At 42.4% G+C, this 20219-nt stretch overlaps 1 protein-coding gene across 4 annotated transcripts in view; it reads right to left on the bottom strand.

Moving 5' to 3' along the window:
- SMG6 (SMG6 nonsense mediated mRNA decay factor) overlaps positions 1–20219 on the bottom strand; it is a 235198-nt gene that overhangs the window by 145516 nt on the left and 69463 nt on the right. For 2 of the 4 annotated variants that reach the window (XM_029211341.1, XM_029211342.1), the window contains exon 11: positions 8461–8571. The exons of the other annotated variants lie outside the window; for them this stretch is intronic. In XM_029211341.1, the coding sequence (XP_029067174.1) occupies positions 8461–8571 (111 nt within the window). The remainder of the gene's footprint in view (positions 1–8460; positions 8572–20219) is intronic. 4 annotated transcript variants of the gene reach the window in all.

Here is a 20219-nt window from a genome sequence, read left to right as displayed (position 1 = left end):
GGGCTTAGGGTTTGGGGATGGAAGGGGGCAGGGATGGTTCTTACAAGGTAGCATGAAGGAGCTTTATAGTGATGGAACAGTTCTGCATCTTTTTTTTATATATATAAATTTATTTATTTTATTTATTTATTTTTGGCTGCACTGGGTCTTGTTGCTGTGCGCAGGCTTTCTCTAGTTGTGGTGAGCAGGGGCTACTCTTCGTTGCGGTGCGTGGGCTTCTCATTGCACTGCCTTCTCTTGTTGCGGAGCACGGGCTCTAGGCGTGCGGGCTCTAGAGCGCAGGCTCAGTTGTTGTGGCGCACGGGCTTAGTTGCTCCGCGGCATGTGGAATCTTCCCAGACCAGGGCTCAAACCCGTGTCCCCTGCACTGGCAGACGGATTTTTAACCACTGCGCCACCAGGGAAGCCCCAGTTCTGCATCTTGATTGTGAAGTAGTTACATGAAACTACCGTTGTGATAAAACTGCATACAACTATATATAAACACAAACAAGTGCATGTATAACTGGTGAAATCTGAATAAGGTCTGTGGATTGTACCAATGTCAATTTCATGGTGTTGATACTGCACTAAAGTTATGCAAGATGCTAACATTAGGGAAGGAGGGATGAAGGGTGAACAGGACCTTCTGTACTTTTTTTTCTTTTTTACAATTTCCTGTGAATCTATAATTATTTCAAAATGAAAATTTTAAAACAAGTAAACAAACAAAAGTAAGCCAACAAACATACCCAAAAAGATCTGACATAGGATTCCAGAAACGTTTCTCTTTTACATAGAAAAGGGTTCTTAAGACATTTTGAGGACGGTTTCTCAGTTAGTTGAGAATACTCTGTGCAGACGCTGCAGCCCCTTGTTCTCATCGTGTGCTGACTGGCCTGAGCTGATGGAGATGCCCAGCTGTGTGGCTCCTTAACTGGACTGAGCAAGAAACTGCCAGGGGCAACCAAAAGGAAAATAAGAAAAAAGAAGGGAAAGTTCACTGAAGACAGAACTTCTGTCTAAAGAATAAGGAGTAAAGCAAGAGAACTTCATCATCAAGGCTATGACTCATCGGATCAGTAAAATCCACGTCAAGCAGCACAAAGTGAAGGTGATGAGAAAGTGACGAAAGATGACAAGAAGAACGAACTGCAGAAGCTAAGTGAGCTGTTTAAACATGTTCTTGCTGCTCAAAAAATAAGTAAAGGTATAAATCTCAAACCAATGGTATGTACATTCTTCAAACAAGGGCAGTCAGGGGAAAAAAGTTGTTTAACACATGAGCCCTAGCACTGTTTTCTTCATAAATGAAGCTGCTTATTTATGCATTTTCAGCGCTGCACTGCTTCAGACTGTTAATCAGATGGATATTAAGAAGATTTTTTTTAATTAGCAGCATCAGCTACAATACTATTTTAAACTGCTCCTTTGCCAACAAATCTGTAAAGATCAAACTTAAAAAGACTTCATTAAAAAAAAAAGCTTGTTCTTTAAAAGACAAAAGTGAAAAGAGAAGCCACAAAGAAAAGTGTCTCACTGGGAGAAAATATTTGTAAAATATATATCTGACAAAGGACTCATAACTAGAACATATGAAAAACTCTTTCAAATTAGTAAGATAAACCAAAAAATGAGCAAAGAAGCTATGTAGACGGCAAATAAGTACGTGCTAGGGACTTGCCTGGTGGTCCAGTGGTTAAGACCCTGAGCTTCCACTGCAGGGGGCGCGGGTTTAATCCCTGGTCAGGGAACTAAGATCCCACATGCCCCGCGGTGCGGCCAAAAAAAACAACCAACAAAACAAATGAACATGTACTTCTGATAAGATGCTCAACATTATTAATCAGTAGGGAAATCTAAACCTCGAAAAACTCCACACCCGCTAGGATGTCTGTAATCAAAAAGAGACAGAATAACAAAGTGTTGGTGAGGATGCAGAGTAACTGCAGCTCTCACCCACTGCTTTGGGAATAAAAAATGGCACAACCACTTTGGAAAATAGTTGGGAAGTTTCTTAAAAAGTTAAAATACACATTTACCAAATGACCTGGGTAGACAATTCCTAGGTATTTACCTAAGAGAAATGAAAGCATATGTTCACACAGAGACTTACACTTGAATGTTTATAGCAGTCTTATGCGTAACAGCCAAAAACTGGAAAACAAAACCAGATGTCCATCAACAAGGGGGACAGATAAACAAATTGTGGTATATCCACACAATGGAAGACCAGTCAGCAACCAAAAGGAACAAACTACTGTATCACTCAACAACACAGATGAATGTCAAAATCAATGTGGAGTAAAGAAGGCAGGCCAAAGGGAGGCTGGGGAGGGAGGGAGGGAGAGAACTTACTGTCAAATGCTAGAAAATGCAAACTAATCTACAGTGACAGAAAGCAGATCAGTGGTCGCCTAGGACTGGGAGGGGAAGGTTAGGGAAGAACAGATTACAAGGGAGCACCGGAACTTTCACTTTAAGGGGTGAAGGATACGTTCACTATCTTGATTGTGGTGATGGTTTCACAAATGTATACATATGTCTAAATTCATCCAATCTGTACACTTTAAATATGTGTGGTCTAAAATACATCAATCACAGGGACTCTCCTCGTGGTCCAGTGGTTAAGAATCTGTCTTGCAATGCAGGGGACACTGGTTTGATCCCTGGTCGGGGAGCTAAGCTCACGCAACACAACCAGAGAGCCCACGTGCTGCAACGACAGAGCCCAGGCACTCTGGAGCCCGGGCACCACAACTAGAGAGAGAGAAGCCCGCGCACCGCAACAAAGAGCCCGCGTGCCGCAACTAAGACCCAACCTGACCAAATAAATAAATAATAAAAATATAAAATACATCAATTACATCTCAATAAAACAGTTAAACAGATTTTTTAAATAGGGGAATGACTGCTTCAACTCCTCAGATTTTAAGAGTTTATAATTAGAGATGGATTTAATCAAGAAAGCTGGACAGCTACTGAGTGCCTAATATACAAAGGCCCTGAGCAAGGTGTTTTGCATACACTATCTAATTTGATACTCAGAAAAACACTACAAACTGGCATTGATATTCCCTACTTCGTAGACAAGAAAACTAAGCCTCAGAGGAGATAAGTTAACTTTGTTCATCAAGGTCACACAGCTGATAAATGGCTGAGTGGAGAACTCAAACCTTTGGTCTGGTTGATTGCAAAGCTCCTTATGGCACTATAACGCAACTGCTACCTTCTGAAGGTATGAAAATGACCTCCAGAGGTGCTAGGCCCTCTCCAGAGGGCAGCTTGGCTTTCCCTCCTCCTCGACATGGAGCTCTAGAGCAAAGAAATGTCCTGGGAACTCTATCGATACATCTTGGCAAGACAGACGGCAACCCATTTCTACTCTCTACAAGGAAAAATGAAAACACTTCTCAATGAGTGCTTAGCTTTCTCCAGGGAATATCCATGCAATTTTAGAAATGGTATTCCTATAGATTTCCTGGAAAAATTAAACCAATCACTAATCAAAACATACTCTGGCCATTTCCACCTTAGTTGTATCTCTGGATTGATACTTTTGTCACTCAGAATTTCCTGCCTGACTCCAGGGTTATTCAAATACATGTCCCCTCTTGGGCAAGCAGACCTGCTGCCAGCAGGATGGCATGCTGGCACCAGCCAAGCCTCTCAGGAATGGGGCCCAACGGAAGAGCGCCTGTCATTTCAGCATCGCATTTGGAGGAGTTACAAGTAGATCTTGGAGGACAGAGTTTCTGCTTCTACATTTCTTGCCAGAGGTTTTAGGAAGCTTGCTTCTCTCCCAACATTTGAGGAAAGCAAAGGAGGAGTAAAAAAGAGTGGCAGCTTTTACTTATATCAGGCAGGTAAATCCCTATGGAATTCCATCAGGAGATCTGGAGTGTCTTGTGTCAGAAGTTACTTAAGGCTGTGGAGGAGAAGAGAAGCGAAGGAGGCTTCCTAAGAGGCATGCCTGTTGGCCAACCTAGAAGGAAGCTTTCGCTGTAACAGTGAGAAGGAATTAATACAGCTACATCCCTTCTGACAGAGTGGGCAGAGATTTGGCATCAGATTCAAACAGTCTGAAACCTGCCTTTGCTGGTATGATGCTTCAGGAGCAATCTGGGCTCAAAGTAAAAGTTAGTGAGAGATAATGCCTGCAGACATCCTCATTCAGAGGAAGCTCCTTTGATATGGCAGGCAGAGAGGCAGAGAAGTGCTCAGCTTTCATTTTAACAGATTAACTCAATTTCTTTTCATTTTATGGCTTCCTGAAGGATTTTTAAAAGAGTCTGACAGTTTGCAAACAAGGCCAAAAATAAAACAACTCTGAGACAAGTAGGGCAGAGAGGTACCCACAATAGGAAGGCTCTCTTAGAGTCCTTTTGAGAAGCTTCCAGAATGCAAAGATTACAGCCATCAAACAAATCTTAAGGAGTCAGTACTGAAAAATGAGGCCAATGATAAAACATAATTCCTGGGTGGATTTCTCTTGAACATCCAGATCTGCACATTCATCCTGCTCTGCTCCAGCAACTCACCCTAAAAAGTTCCTCAAAGCTTTTACAATCCAAGATCAATGCCCAAACTAGATCAAGTAAGCAATGACTTTATCCAACCCCACCCATTGTGAAACATGTTGTTTTTTTTTTTTAATGGCTTTTATTTATTTATTTTTGGCTGTGTTGGGTCTTCGTTTCTGTGCGAGGGCTTTCTCTAGTTGCAGCGAGCGGGGGGCCACTCTTCATCGCGGTGCGCGGGCCTCTCACTATCGCAGCCTTTCTTGTTGCGGAGCACAGGCTTCAGACGCGCAGGCTCAGTAGTTGTGGCTCACAGGCCCAGTTGCTCCGCGGCATGTGAGATCTTCCCAGGCCAGGGCTCGAACCCGTGTCCCCTGCATTGGCAGGCAGATTCTCAACCACTGCGCCACCAGGGAAGCCCGAAACATGTATTTTTAAAGTAGAAAAGAGATCAATAGAATAATAGGTAAATAAAGCCATTATGCCAAGGAAGAAAGTGAGAAAGTTAGCACTCGGTGAAGGTGCCTAGAAACCCAAGAGGCACCAGCTAGTCCCCTGAATTAGAAGCTCTAGAAAGGAGATCCTTTAGAATTTGTATTCAGTTGGCAGACTTGATAGTTTGTCAACAATACTAACTGAAACCTATATACATTGTTTTAAACTAGATTAAAATTTTTTTGTTTATATTTATTCTTTTATACCTCAATTCCATGAAAGGTTTGTGACAATTTAGGGCAAAATCACCTACCATGAGATAACATTCAAGTAAATGTAGAAAATCAGGACCAAGAAGAAGGAAAATACAAATATGTCAATCATGTGGGTTAACAGTCTTCGATGAATGAACTTAAAATTTGCCTCTGATTTTCCTGGCAGTCAAAGCAGAAAAGGAAACACCAACAACTGTATAGCTGTCATTATTGGAAAGGAATAAGTATATCAGTTCCTCAGGAAAAACAAATCTTTTCTCAGCACTGAGCTCTAAAATACTTTTTTTAACGCGGACTCTATGCAAGGGATACTGTATGAAAAAATGAACAATAACCTTGAAAAGGCCTTTACAACGTATGGCATTATCACCACATACTCTTAAAAGATATCCAAGAAATATTACCCTAAAGTTATCTATATTGTGAGACAAAATACATTGTGTATCACAATCTAAGAATGTTTTTCCAAAAACATAGATATAGGAATATTTTATATATAGATAGATATATAATGCTAAGTTAAAATAATGCTAAATTAGGAGATTGTAATTCTTATTTCAAAAAGGATCCATGAGGGGTTTCTTTAAGCAGAGAAATCCTTGATGTCTAACATATTTGCCCAACATTCAGTCTGTGACAGAGACCAAGGGCCAGAGAAACCCAAGGGCAAGAGCTGCTTGCAATTGATAACAAAAGGCTAAAGTATCCTAAAATCTTAAAGAATTTTAGATAAATGAAAATGTGACAATATGCTATAAAAATCTTATTTTAAGAAGACCAAATGATATATTAAAATATATATGCTATCAAATATATACATATATAAACATAGATGTATGGATATGAAAGGAAAATGGTCAAAACTGTAAAATTCGATTTATGTAAATTTGGGGGATCTCTACAAAACAAAAAGTACAACAGCATGCTATAAAGCAAAGAGATTTAAAAGCTAAATTTATATTTGAACATTGGTACAGAGAACAAAGCTCCGTAATTCTGGGATTAGCACCCCTGCCAAACAGGCAGTCTTCAAGCACCAACTCAACTTCATCTTCTTGGTGAGATTTCCTCCCTTTGGAGGACAGAATTGACCTGCTTCTGCCTGGTTCAAAAGACCTAACAGATTTATTTTTAGAGCACTGCCTTGCCCCTCAGAGAGGGCCCACACCAAAGGATAGTGAATGACAACAGACAAGAAGAAATAAAATAGCAAACCTGCCACCTCCATAGCACTGAATGGCCATTCTCCCGCCCTCGCTCTCTAAAGCCCACCTCTCTCCTCTCCATTATCTAAGTCCTTCCTTCAAGAACCAACATATACTAAACCTGTACTGTGCTGCCTGATAAGCCTCCTTTCTCTCGACTCAAAGTGGTTCCACCCATAACATGCACCAGGCAGGTGGCTCAAAGCCACTCCAGCACAGGATTTACAATTTATCAAGCTTCCCCACTAGGCTGGAAATCCCATGAGGGCAGGGTCTGTAGTGCAGACTCCAGTAAATCCCAGGCACTTACCACGGTGCCTGGTCATCGGAGACTATCTGTTCTGAGTAGTAACCCACTAAGTGCTGGATCAATTCCTTTCCTTATTCACACAGTCAGCATTTACTAAGCAGCTACTACATGCAAGGCCCTATGCTAGGCATTTAGCTTACAAAGATAAATCAGACATGAACTGGACCCTCAAGGAGCTGAAATCTAATAGGATTCCAGCATGTAGTTAACTATAAATCAAAGAAGAAAGTGAAAATCATCTTAAGAGATAAAGATAATGTGTGAAATGACATGAATGAGGAAATTCACTATTATATAGTTTGGAAAGGAAAAGCCTGCAAACAACCTAAGTGTCCACGAATAGAGGACTGCTTATTAAATTATGGGACATACATCCAATAAAATAGCCATTTAAAAGGGTGAGATAACTGTTTGTAAAAAATACAAGTATACAAAAATGATATAATAATTAAAGCTACTATTTACTGAACCTTTACTATTTGCCAGGAAGGCGGGGGCGAGGCAGAGGGGCAAGCAATATGCAGAAGGAAGCAGAAGTGCAGAAAAAGGCTTTCCTGGTTCCAATCCCTTCCGTAGGATAATATCCTTGTCCTCAAGTTCCTTGCAATACATTTCCCTTCTTGTGTTAAGCTATTTCAAGATGGTTCTTGTTACTTTCAAACACTCCTAACATACACGGTAAAAAAGAATAAGAAGTGGGGTTGGTTGGCATTTGTTAAAACTCATCAGACTGAACACTTAAAATCTGTGCATTACTGTTTTATGTAAATTATACCTCAATTTAAAAACAGAAACAGTGAGGCCAAGACAGCCTGAATATATGGAAGACACTGGTACCAATAACAGAAAAACTGTACACAGGAGGAAGAGTTCCAGCAGGGCAGGGGTGATCTGGTGCACTGCCCAGATCCCCTCCGGGACTAACGCACTCATTCTCCCAGCTGCCGAGAGTGTTGGCAGCAGTAGATCTCAGCTGATCCCTCTCCCAGACTTGCTCTCAGCTGAAGAAAGGCGTTTCCCCAATGTCACTGCCCCTTCCCAGGAGTAACTCACATTCATTGACTGGTGGTTGGAGGGCAGGAAGGGGTGTAAAGATTCAGCCCCTTTGGCCCAATCTGGGACTACTCTGAAGGGTTAGCCCCTTTAAGCAGCTCCAGAGCTCCTTACGAGACTGGCTAAGGCCTTTGTTACATCTGCAGTGCAGTTCAACTTCTCCCTGTGCCCCATCCTGCCCCTTTGGGTATTGATCCTGAGAGCATTCCCCAACCAACCTCCTGGGGATGCAAACCTCCATCTTAAGAGTCTGCTTCCTGGGGAACCTGACTTACAACACTTGAGAAATAGGATGAATCAATTTTTAATAAGCTTGAGATTCCAGGTGAAAACGTTCAACAAGAAGTTAGAAATGCGGGGTAGAGCTTAGGAAAAAGATTTGAGCAGGAAAGAGATTTGGAAGCGATCCACGGAGAGGTGACAGTTAAAACCATGGGATTTTATGATACATCAATGAGGAAAGGCTGAAGAGAGGAAGGCCAAGGTAATATCTTTAGTAAGCCTTCATATTTAGGGTGTGGATCAGAAAGGGAAGACCCAAGAAACAGGGGGAGAGGAAGGGAAGAACAGAGAGAATACAGAGTTACTATCACTGAAAGCACTTCTGGAAAGTCTCCTGTCAACAAAGGCAAATGCTACCAGAAAAGCTAAGAAGAACGAGGCACAACAAATGCTTAACAAACCCGTTAACTGAGCTGAGTGGGACAAGTGGCCTGCAGAATGATCAGCTTTTGTTGGGTTTTCTTCAGCAGCTTCCGTCCTATGGCCGTAGGCACAGAATCCACCTGTGTGCCCTGAAGCAGATCCACGGTTAGACTGACAAGCAAAGAAAAGCTGAAATGGCCTAGTACATGAACATAAGTGAGCCAAGACAGAGTTCAGCTGCTTAAGCAATTTGGAAGAAACCTTCTGAAAGGCTTCTTTGAAGAGCGTTCCCAGGGACTTCCCTGGTGGTGCAGTGGTTAAGAATCTGCCTGCCAATGCAGGTGACACAGGTTCAAGCCCTGGTCCGGGAAGATTCCCCCATGCTGCAAAGCAAGTAAGCATGTGCGCCACAACTACTGAGCCTGCGCTCTAGAGAGCCCGCATGCTGCAACTACTGAAGCCCGCGTGCCTAGAGCCTGTGCTCCGCAGCAAGAGAAGCCACCGCAATGAGAAGCCCGCGCACTGCAACGAAGAGTAGCCCCTGCTCACCGCAACTAGAGAAAGCCCACGTGCAGCAGCAAAGACCCAATGCGGCCATACATACATACATAAATAGCATTCCCAGGGATCTTCTGAACAGCTGGGATCCTTGAGAAGGATCACTGTCCCTATGCACCAAATTCAAACCCACAGACATTTAAATAGACTGATTCTAGCATGCTTTTTTGAGGGGTGGGGGGGCATAAGACCATAGGTATACGGAGGGAGGAGTGAGGCAATCACTTATAGACGTTAGTGACATCATCATTGCTTTGAATACAAATAAAACAATTCTTCTTAGCCATGGCACCCTAAAGTAAACGACATACCACACAAACAGGTGTTATCTGACCTCCAGTCCTAGACCGGAGTAAACAGAATTTACCTTCTGCTCCTGTGCCCAACACAGCTATGCAACACAGCATTCTTCAATGACTCACTGACTTTCCCTGTTTTCCTCTGGGTATGGCTGGGGGATCCCCACATCCATGTCTCTTGCCCCAACTCCTCCTGCCCAACCTGCAATCAAAGGCCAAGGCACAAGGCATCACAGATGCCCAAGAGCCGATGTGGCTGTATTTCCTGCAGAGATCTGAAAACCTGTTGGAGTTCCAAAAGTCAGCACCAATTTCAAATCTGATCAGGATCTCTGAAAGTCACAGTTACCATACAGCTGAATAAAATATTTTTTCATAAATTTAACGCCAGCGTGTCTGTGTTTGGAAACTTTGAAAATACATGTTGTATGGTTTACTGCACTGGAAAAGGTGCCAACAGAGTTTCAAAGGAAGGGAAGTGTATAACTGTTTCCTTTCAAATGCATTTTCCAATGGGATCCATTCAGGGAAAAGGCTGGAACTAACTAAAACATTATTAAAAACTGTTATGGAAAGAGACAGGGAGATGGAAAAAGATAGACCCAAAAAAGCGAAATACATAACCAAGAGTGAGACAGACATACAAGGAAAAAGAAAGGGGATCTGGGCAGAGAGACAGGTTGGACGGTGAAGTGGGGTGAGATGGAGTTTTGTCTGGCACTTGCTGTTCGTGGTCTCATACTGCTGCAGATCAATCGATCCGGGCTGCAGTGCTGCTGGCCCAGTGGCACAAGACAAACCACAGAGTTGGCTTCAAGTTCGGCACTTGCGAACTGCTGACCTTCAGTTTTCAAACCAAAAATATTCTTTGGGAAACGGTAATACCAGGTTCAGCCCAACCAGCCAAGCAAAAACAAGGACTACTAACCTGAAGTAACACCCTATTCAGTTACATCAGGCACCAACCCTTCACAGGCATCAACTGGGAAGTCTGCAAACCTGAAACCACACCCCACCAAAAACTAACTCCAGGTTCTGACTCAACCAACTAGGCAATGATAACCAGAAATGCTAAAACAAGCGACATGGTGTTTCAAAGTTGGCTTTACCAGGACCTACTCAAGCAGGAAGGCCAGTCCTCGCTCACAGAGCCAGAGATATGGCAATTCTTTCTGAGGTCACATGTGCATGACTCCAGTGGAATCTGCTTGCAATGCTTAGGGCAGGGTTTGGCGCTTACAACCCATTACATTTCTAGACAAAGAATTAACAGTTTGTAGTGAGTGAGTTGTTTTTTCAATTTTGGGTTTGTTTTTTAAATCTTTTTCTAAATTCATCTAAGGTAGGGTGATGCTAAAATCTATCTCCTAAACTGGGATATTTGTGAGAGCGAAAGGGTATGCTATTAATAATGCATAAACAGGGACTATCCTTAGGCAAACCAGGACTTACCGTCACCCTAGACTAAGCCATAGTAGTTTTTTTTCTCCCTGGGTCAGTATTATACAATTTTAGCTCAGAAGAATCTTTTTAAAAAGCCAGGACTGCTCCTGATTAGTGCCAAAGCACTTTCTTTTTGAGCTCCTCCAATGGAGAGGTAAACAAATCAATTAAGTTAACTGCAAAAACTAACAAGAAAGATTGGGCTGACAATCAGGATTCTGGAGAAGCTAAAAATTCCAGGCAGCAGCTTCAGGGGAAAAGGGAAATGTGCCACAGATGGAGCTGTTGAGGCTGATCCACCAGGCCTCTCAGTGCTAGGCCCGGATGCCTCAGCCAGCTTCAAACAGAGAGTGGAGGGCGGGCAGACCTTGGTGCAAGTTTGCTGAGTTCCAGGCCATCATTCTTGAGGGTGTAATAACCATGGGCTGTAGCACACATGTTGAGGGATGAGGGAAAAAAATAAACAGAGAGACAAAAGAATGAGGATGCACTGCCAATTTCAATTGTGCAGCTTTTATTTTTAAATGCTTATCAAGCTGAGAGAGAGCAGAGTTCTTGGAAAACAAGGTTTCCTTTTTTCCAATGCCAGTGTAAAACACCCTCAAGGACGGGCACTGCACAGACTGTAACAACAAGGAACGTGGCTCTCCATCCTCCCAGCAGCACAGTCCGCCATGGGTCCCACGCTGCTCTGATTTCGGCTCAGCTGAGAACTCAAAATAACAGGCCCACTGCCTCTGGTAAAAACTGCTCTTTTTAAATTTTTTATTAATCTCCAAACTGGCTGTGTTAGAATTACAGCCCATTACCTACTAACTCTCTTCACTAATAAAATAAATTTGTAAAAGGCCTAATTACTACTTTTACTGAAGTACACTGCCTGGGGATCAAGTACAGGAAGCCAAGGGCTCAACCAGTTGTCAGCTAGGGGATGATGGGCGGGGGGCGGGGGAGGACCTAGATAGAGTCACCAGAGGGAGAGAATATGACATCCACAGACGAGCCTCAGAGCCCATGCCCAAAAAGAAACAAAAGGGCACTAACCCTGCTTTTGTTCTGAACAGCACCGTGAGGATCCATGCCATCATGGCACTTGGGGAGGCCTGTCACGGGTTACACAGGCCTGTGCTGCCCACGCCCCAGCTCAGCAGAAAAAGAGAACTGCAGTCCAAGACAGATGAATCCTGGCTGGACTCTCAGCAGAGAGCCTGGAGAGTCTGACCAGTAAGGAAACAAACACCCATCCTTCCCACCTACCCCTCTCTATCCTTCTACCCCAACCTAGGCCCCCAAAGAAGAAAAATACACAAAACAACAACAAATTCAGGCAATTGCACAAGAGCTGTACCGTGAAGGCGAGGCTGACTGCAACCACTTCTGGGCTGTGCCCCGCACCTCATCCCAGAACATGATTACAGAGCTGGAAACGTTCCTTACACACTGAGCCAGTCAGCGCCCCCTCATCCAGGGCTGGTGCTGAGAAGTCTGACTAGAAACTAGCAGTCAACTCTGACACACTCACTTACAACAGAAGGTGTGTATTAAACAAACTAGTCCAACCTTGGACAAAAAGTGAGAACTAAACGTGATTGGCATTCTTAATTGTCCACGAAGAGCCCTCCCAGGCAAATCCTATGCATCTCTGGGACTTTGATAAACAGTATTTCTCCTCCAGAGAGAACTGAAAATCAACCATTGCCAAAGAACCTTGTTTTTAAAGAATCCTGATAAGAAAACCTGCCATGGCAGATGAGTTAAGCCTGTGGCAGACACGCCTTTTGGGGATGACCAGACTGAAACCTGGCATTTCACTGAGGTGGAGGATCTGCACTGACTCTCTGCACATCACATGCCTGACCCTGAAGGGATGGAATGATCTCAATGGGAAAAACCCAGCAGCAAGTGCTGTGATACCAAAGCCACAGCTCCATGGGCCCCCGGAGCCTCTCAAACTAAGCTGCCAGCTAGGGAGCTAACACTAGCTTTGGATAAAATGCAGCTCTGGTAGAGTAATTAATTTTTTTCTTAACTGGGATTACATTAATTTTCAAGGACTAATGGAGTCCAGCTGTAATGGGAAGAGCGGCTGCCGATGCACAAAGGCACTTGTGCGTACATTATAAACACACATACACGCGCGCGCGCACACACACACACACACACAGACCTATAAAAAGGATCCACTATAACAGGATATTTTTAGTTTCTACAATGCTGCACTAAAAATACAGCCCCGGCTGATACATCATGGCAGAACTATTCTCTCTCTGTCCCTTCAGGAACAGTTTAAAACATTTATTTTTGTTTCCTTTTTGCAATGGTCAGAGTAGAGAGAGAAAATAGCAACTCATTGATAAGAGGAAACGAGAGAGACATGAAAAATTGAAAACTACCTAAAAACTCATGGCGAGGTTTATTTTATTAGTTCTTAATAAATATCTTGCAGATTTCCTCAGGAAATACACCAGATCACATGTAAAATAGTTTGATACTGATGTCAACTGCATCAACATATGAAGTCTATTAGGGTGAAGCCACAGCAGGGTGATCAGCGTGCTGAAAAACTCCACAGTACTTGTGGGGGGGGGGGGGATCTCACGGCCTTCCAAATTCTTCGAGAGGTAAAAAAGTCAGCCAAGACGCAGAGAGAGAGAAAGAGAGAAAAAAAGATCCCACATCCTGCTTTCAGCTGCCAGCAATGTGAAGTGCCCAGAGATTAATTCTACGTCTGGCCTGGAAATGTGACTTTAAAGCATGAGGGAGGGGAGTTGGGGGGGAGGAGGGCGGTGAGGAGGAAAGAGGAAAGAGAAGGGCAGGCTAACTGAGGCTGGCAGCAGGCCACCAACCCCCTCCCAAAGCCATGTTTCAATGTAGACAGAAGTAAACCCCAACAGACAGCAGCGCCTCAGCCTGCCAGGGCCTTACACCAGCTGCAGCGCATCTCGCTCTCCACTCAGCCCCAAGTGCAGATGTTCCCTACAGCATCACTTCCGCTCGACTTTCTTTTAAAGAAATAGCACACATATGTGGAGGCATTTCCACCACTTCCCAACAGGACTCTCCTCGCTTTTAAGGGCTTCAGAGCAAGGGCGAAACTGACAGCAGGTACCACGATGGCTGAATGAGCTGCTCCGCCTCCCTTGGAAAGGAGCAGCATCCATGGGCTAAAGAGCATTACTTAATTAACAGGACTGTCTTTATAAATTTGCCTTCTACTGTCTTCAGTGGGAGAGGCCCCCAGGGTTTGGGGCTAAGAAAAAAGGGAGAGAAGTATGTTAAAGATCTTACTCCTGGTTTCTCAAAGCAGTCCACTGCAGCATTACCATCCCAAACTGAGGGTTCTGGTAGCTTTATCACCATGGAGCTTGCATAAGGCCATCTTAAAAGAATGTTCTAAAAACATATTAACATTTTGGGTCAGAAAGAAGGGAAGAGAAAATTTCAAAAGGAAAGGTATGGTCAGTAGGGCCAAATGTATTCAGAGCAGTTAGGTAAGTTGTGGACTGAAAATCATTCACTGAATCGGTTCTCAAAAGGTGAGTGACTGCAAATGGGCACAGGGCTCTTTTCAAGGCAATAGAAATGTTCTCAAATTTGATTGTGGTGATGACTGTACAATGCTGTAAATTTACTAAAAATCACTGAATTATAATTAAGCCACTTAAAATGAGTGACTTTGTCACATGTAAATTATATCTCAATAAAGTTTTCCTTTAAAAAAAATAAAAACAAAAAATTAAAATAAAAAAACATATTAACATTTTAGGGAATTCCCTGGCAGTCCAGTGGTTAGGACTCCACACTTCCACTGCAGGGAGCCCAGGTTTGATCACTGTCTGGGAACTAAGATCCCACAAGCTGCATGGGATGGACGGGGGAAAAAAAAAAATTTACCAGGCATGTTACTTGGCTGCAAAAAAGACATTAATTTTTTTTAAAAATTAACAGTTTGCTAATTTCTTACATGCCTAAACTCATTTTATACAACCCCAGACCCTGGTAAGTTACTCAATCGATCAGTCATTGTTGATTAAGTACCTAATTTTGAAGTCAGCCTTGAACACTGTTAGGGATTTCACAAAATATACAGTCTTCTCTTGTCCTCATGGAGTACATACTCTAGTTGAGGGATCTATGTATTTCATGAAGCTAAAATAATTTCATTTTTTAGAATAGCTGAATATTCTCTAGTTGGTCTATTAGGTTACTAGTTCTTCTGGAATGAAAGAAGAGAGAAGAATCAGCAATGTCAAAAGAAAACAAAACAACCCTCAAAACCAAAGTTGCTTTGTTTGAACCTCAAGTTCAAGAGAGGAAACAGAATCTTCCCTTAAGGGAAGGAAAGAAATACAGGCAATCAGTGGCAAACCATATTATGGTTAAAAGGCTTAATTCAACAAATATTTAATAAATGTCTTCTATGCACAAGGTACTAGATATAGAAACAGATTTAGAAACTGTTAACTAATTTGCATGATACAGCAAATAACACAATCAGAACCAGAACGTAGTTTTATCTAACTTCAAATTTTTTGTCATTACAATTTCTAAAATTACGTTTCTTTTTTTTTTTTTTTTTTTTTTTTGGGTGGTACGCGGGCCTCTCACTGTTCTGGCCTCTCCCGTTGCGGAGCACAGGCTCCGGACGCGCAGGCTCAGCGGCCATGGCTCACGGGCCCAGCCGCTCCGCGGCTTGTGGGATCTTCCCAGACCGGGGCACGAACCCGTGTCCCCTGCATTGGCAGGCAGACTCTCAACCACTGCGCCACCAGGGAAGCCCCAATTACGTTTCTTATTACAAAAATATTGTGATCACTACAGAAAACTACAAAAATGCAGAGAACAAAAGAAGAAAATTAAGAACACCTTTAATTCTACCATCCTAGAGAATCATGATTAAGTTTTGATGTATATCCCTCAGTCTTCTTCCCTGAATGTGTATATAACAAGTATTATTTTACAAAAATGTGATCAGTTTCGAAGTTCATAATCATGAGACCACATGGCCTTCAGAGAGAGATCACATTTTTGGCAGCTGACCGCCCCCCTAAGAGTCAATCACCCAGAAAACAGAAATGTGATATCTGACTCCCTATACCTGGCAGCATACATCTATTCCATCCCTATAAGTCTCCGAGCTCCTTAAAGCAAAGAAATTTCAAAGATATTTCATTCTCCTCTACCCTCCTTCTGCACATCCCTGAGCCCAAAATAATCAGGTGCACTGACTCACTCAGCAGAAATGCTGCCCTCAGTGCACCTTCCACAGTGCTTCCAAAACCAAGACTAACCAATGAAAAGGGCTATCGGAGATTATGGGAAACATCTGTGTCCAAATGTCTCTGGCTGAGTCTAGTCCCATGTGCTGGTGGCTTGTGGGCCCCCACTGGCACAGCCTTACCTCCTTGCTTTCAGCTCAATAGACAGTTTACTCCAAGAGCTTTTACTCCAAAATAAAGATGGTACTTCCTTAGTAACATTCTGTTACACACCTAGGATTCATTCATCAATGAAAAGCAGGACAGCCACAAAAGGCAACAGTATTCTTTCCTCCCTGAAAAGGCAAGACCACACAACTACTCACCTACATACCTATGCTAATTTTCCAGGCTTGAGCTGTTCCCAGCTGTAAAGTAGTCACCTAAGGTGAGGTGAGGGGAAAGGTCTGACTCTGACAATGCAACCCCTGATGACTACAACCTTACCTCACTCCAAGTAATGGATAAAAGTGGGCTGATACGCTGGTTGGGAACTCTTATATCGGGTGCAAAAGATCTACTCTCACAACAAGTCACATTATTTAATTAAGCACGTAGGGTTCCTCACATCTCTTTCCAACTGAATGTAATTACAAACGATGCTAGAATTCCCTCCAGCTGATGGAAATGAAAATATGGTTAAAGGGACGGCTAAAAACTTCTCCAATGGAAAGACCTTTTTAAGCTTAAGAGCAATGAAATCAATCATAAAGAATGGCATTTTTAACTATATAAAATTTTACAACTTTTATACATTAAAAAAGTAAATATAATTGAAAATCAAATACAAATAAGAAAATCTCCAATGAATATAAAAAGTACTTGCTATATTTACTATCTGTAAAGCTCAAATAAATTGGTATGAAAAATATTAGGCTGGAATAGAAAAATGAGCAGAGAACAAGACCACACAGAACTATACATGGGTAATAAAACATAGGAAAAAACAGGAAAAAATGTCCACTCTCACCAATAATCAAAGAAATGCAATTGCAAACGGGATAGGATGGAAGACAGTTCGGCAGTTTCCTACAAAACTAAACACAGTCTTACCATATGAGCCAGCAATCACACCCCTTGGTATTTACTCAAATGAGTTGAAAACTTAAGTCCACACAAAAATCTGCACACAAATGTTTATAGCAGTTTTATTCATAATTGCCAAAATTTAGAAGCAACCAAGATATCCTTCAGTAGGTTAATGGATAAGTCAACTGTGGTACATTCAGACAATGGAATACTACTCAGTGCTTAAAAAAAAAATGACCGGGGCTTCCCAGGTGGCACAGTGGTTGAGAGTCCGCCTGCCGATGCAGGGGACATGGGTTCACGTCCCGGTCTGGGAAGATCCCACATGCCACGGAGCGGCTGGGCCCGGAAGCCATGGCCGCTGAGCCTGCGCGTCCGGAGCCTGTGCTCCGCAACGGGAGAGGCCACAATAGTGAGAGGCCCACTTACCGCAAAAAAAAAAAAAAAAAAAAAAAAAAGACCTATCAAGCCATGAAAAGACATAGAGGGACCTTAAATGCATATGACCAAGTGAAAGAAGCCAATCTGAAAGGGCTACCTACTGTATGATTCTAACTATGACATTCTGGAAAAGGCAAAAACTATGGAGACAGTAAAAATACCAGAGGTTGCCAGGCGTTAAGAGGAGGGAGGGAAGGAGGGAGGAATAGGCAGAGCACAAAGGTTTAGGGCAATAAAACTATACTGTATGATACTATAATGGTGGATACATGTAATTATACATTTGTCGAAACCCACAGAACACCACCAAGAGTGAACTCTAAGGTGAACTATGGACATTAGGTGATAATGATGACTAGGTTCATCAATTGTAACAAATGAACCACTCTGGTTCTGGATGTTGATAGTAAGGGTGGTTGTGCGTGTTTGGGGGCAGGAGATAATAATGGGAACTCTGTACTTTCCACTCAATTTTGCTATGAGTCTAAAACTTCTCTAAAAAATAAAGTCTATTAAAAAAAATAAAGATAGGTTTTATTCTATCATTTATTCTACAAATATATGAACGGCTACACTGTGCTAAGGACTATTAAACATTAACAATACTCAATGCTAGCAAGAGGTGGTCACTGGGCATTCTCAAACACTGCTGCTAAGACTGCAAGCTGGCACAGCTTCTTAAGTAAGTAATCCAGCTATCAACAGCGCTAAAAGACTTCAAACCTTTTAAACCCAAAAGTTGGCTTCTAAAACTATATTCTGGGGGCTTCCCTGGTGGCACAGTGGTTAAGAATCCACCTGCCAGTGCAGGGGACACGGGTTTGAGCCCTGGCCCAGGAAGATCCCACATGCTGCGGAGAACTAAGCCCGTGCGCCACAACTACTGAGCCTGCGCCATAGAGCCCACGAGCCACAGCTACTGAGCCCGCATGCCTAGAGCCCGTGCTCCGCAGCAAGAGAAGCCACTGCAATGAGAAGCCCGTGCACCGCAACGAAGAGTAGCCCCCGCTCACCGCAACTAGAGAAAGCCCGCGCGCAGCAACAAAGACCCAAGGCAGCCAAAAATAAATTAATTTAAAAACATATATATATATATTCCAATAAAACAATATGAAAAGCAGAAAATGGCTTAATGTTACAAAGATGTTAATAAAGCATTATTTATAATCCTAGAAAAGTGGAAAAAATGTGTGAAAACAGGGTAATGATTACATTAATGTTAACATATTTACATGAGAATATTATTCAGCCATTAAACATGTTTACAAAGAATTTTATAACTGAATACTTATAATAAGTGAAAACAGTAGACTCAAACATTTTATACTCAGTATACTTTCAACTGTGTAAATAAAAACTTGAATATTCACACATACACATAGGAAGGAATGTCATTGCTGGGAAGCTGGTTTACAGGTGGTTTCCACCCTTTTTCTTAATATTATTTTTTCTAGTACTCAACAAAACCTAAAAGGTTAAATCTTTTAAAAGATTTTATGTAAGCTAATTATTATTTAGCTTACATAAAACAGGACAGAGTTGCTCCAGTAAGGTAAGAGTAAAAAATATGGTGAGTGAGTAGAGAAAGAGAAATAAAAGAATATTTATGGGCAGGAAGGATAGAGAATTAATGATGAAAGATTCAGGAGATGAAAAAGGACAGAACTCATGCTGTATTAAAAGAAATTTTGCTTTCCAGAGACCTGAAGACACTGACTCCAGTATTAACAGTAAATACCAAGGCACATTTAATGCATTTTAATTTAATGTCAGAATATAAAACACGCACTTGGAAATTACATATTCAGAAGTGTCACCTTGATGAAAAAACATGATTATAAGCAATGGCCCAAACAGCAGATGCCTCCTGGCCTTGCCACTCAGCTTTCAGTGTCTAGACTGACTTATTGACAAACTTTATTCTTGATTTGAACTCAATTCAAAACCTACTTATTGAGAACTTACGGCACACTAGGCAGCGTTCTAGATGCTCGCAATACATTGGTGAATAAAACAGGTCAAGGATCCCTATCTGCAGGGAGCTTACAATCTTGCAGAGGAGTAGTAAGGCAAAACAAAGATACACACAAAAAATAAGTTATCTAGTATTTAGAAAATTTGTGTTATAAAAAAGGAATGTCAAACAGGATAGGGGACATGGGAGAACAGGGTGGGAGTGCAGCAGTGTTAACAGGATGGTCAGAGTATGCCACACGGAGGCAACACTTAAGCAAAGACTTACAGGAGATGAGACATACGCCACGCAGACAGCTGGAGGAAGAGCATTTCCAAGTAGAGAAAACTGCTAATGCAAAGCCCCAAAGGTGGGAGAAGCCCTGGCTGATCAGAGGACTTGCAAGAAGACCAGAGTAACTAAAGCAAAGTAAGTAAGCCAGGGTCTGGTCTGAATGAGACCAGAGACAGCAAGGAGGAGTGGGGAGGAGGAGGAGTTCCACATAGGAAGGACTTGTAAAGACCATGGCTTTTGCTCTGAGAGAAATGGGAACCTAGCAGGGGATTCTGAACAGAGGGACATGATGTTTTTAAAAGAATCACTGCTGTATAGAGAGTAGAGAGTGTGAGAGAAAGACAGAGAGAGAGAGAGAGAGAGAGAGAGAGAGAGAGAGAGAGAGAGAGAGTGTGTGTGTGTGTGTGTGTGTGTGTGTGTGTGTGTGTGTGTGTGTGTTTGGAGTAGAGGGAGACAGGGGAACAAGAGAGACCACACTTAGGAGTTTCAAATCTTCTGGACTGTCTTTCTCTTCGTGTTTA

The sequence above is a fragment of the Monodon monoceros genome, unplaced genomic scaffold (assembly GCF_005190385.1).
Source record: "Monodon monoceros isolate NGI ecotype Baffin Bay Population unplaced genomic scaffold, NGI_Narwhal_1 Super_Scaffold_9, whole genome shotgun sequence".
Classification (NCBI taxonomy): domain Eukaryota; kingdom Metazoa; phylum Chordata; class Mammalia; order Artiodactyla; family Monodontidae; genus Monodon; species Monodon monoceros.
The sequence above is the reverse complement of the archived record's forward strand: the minus strand, read 5'-3'. Positions and strand labels throughout refer to the sequence as shown.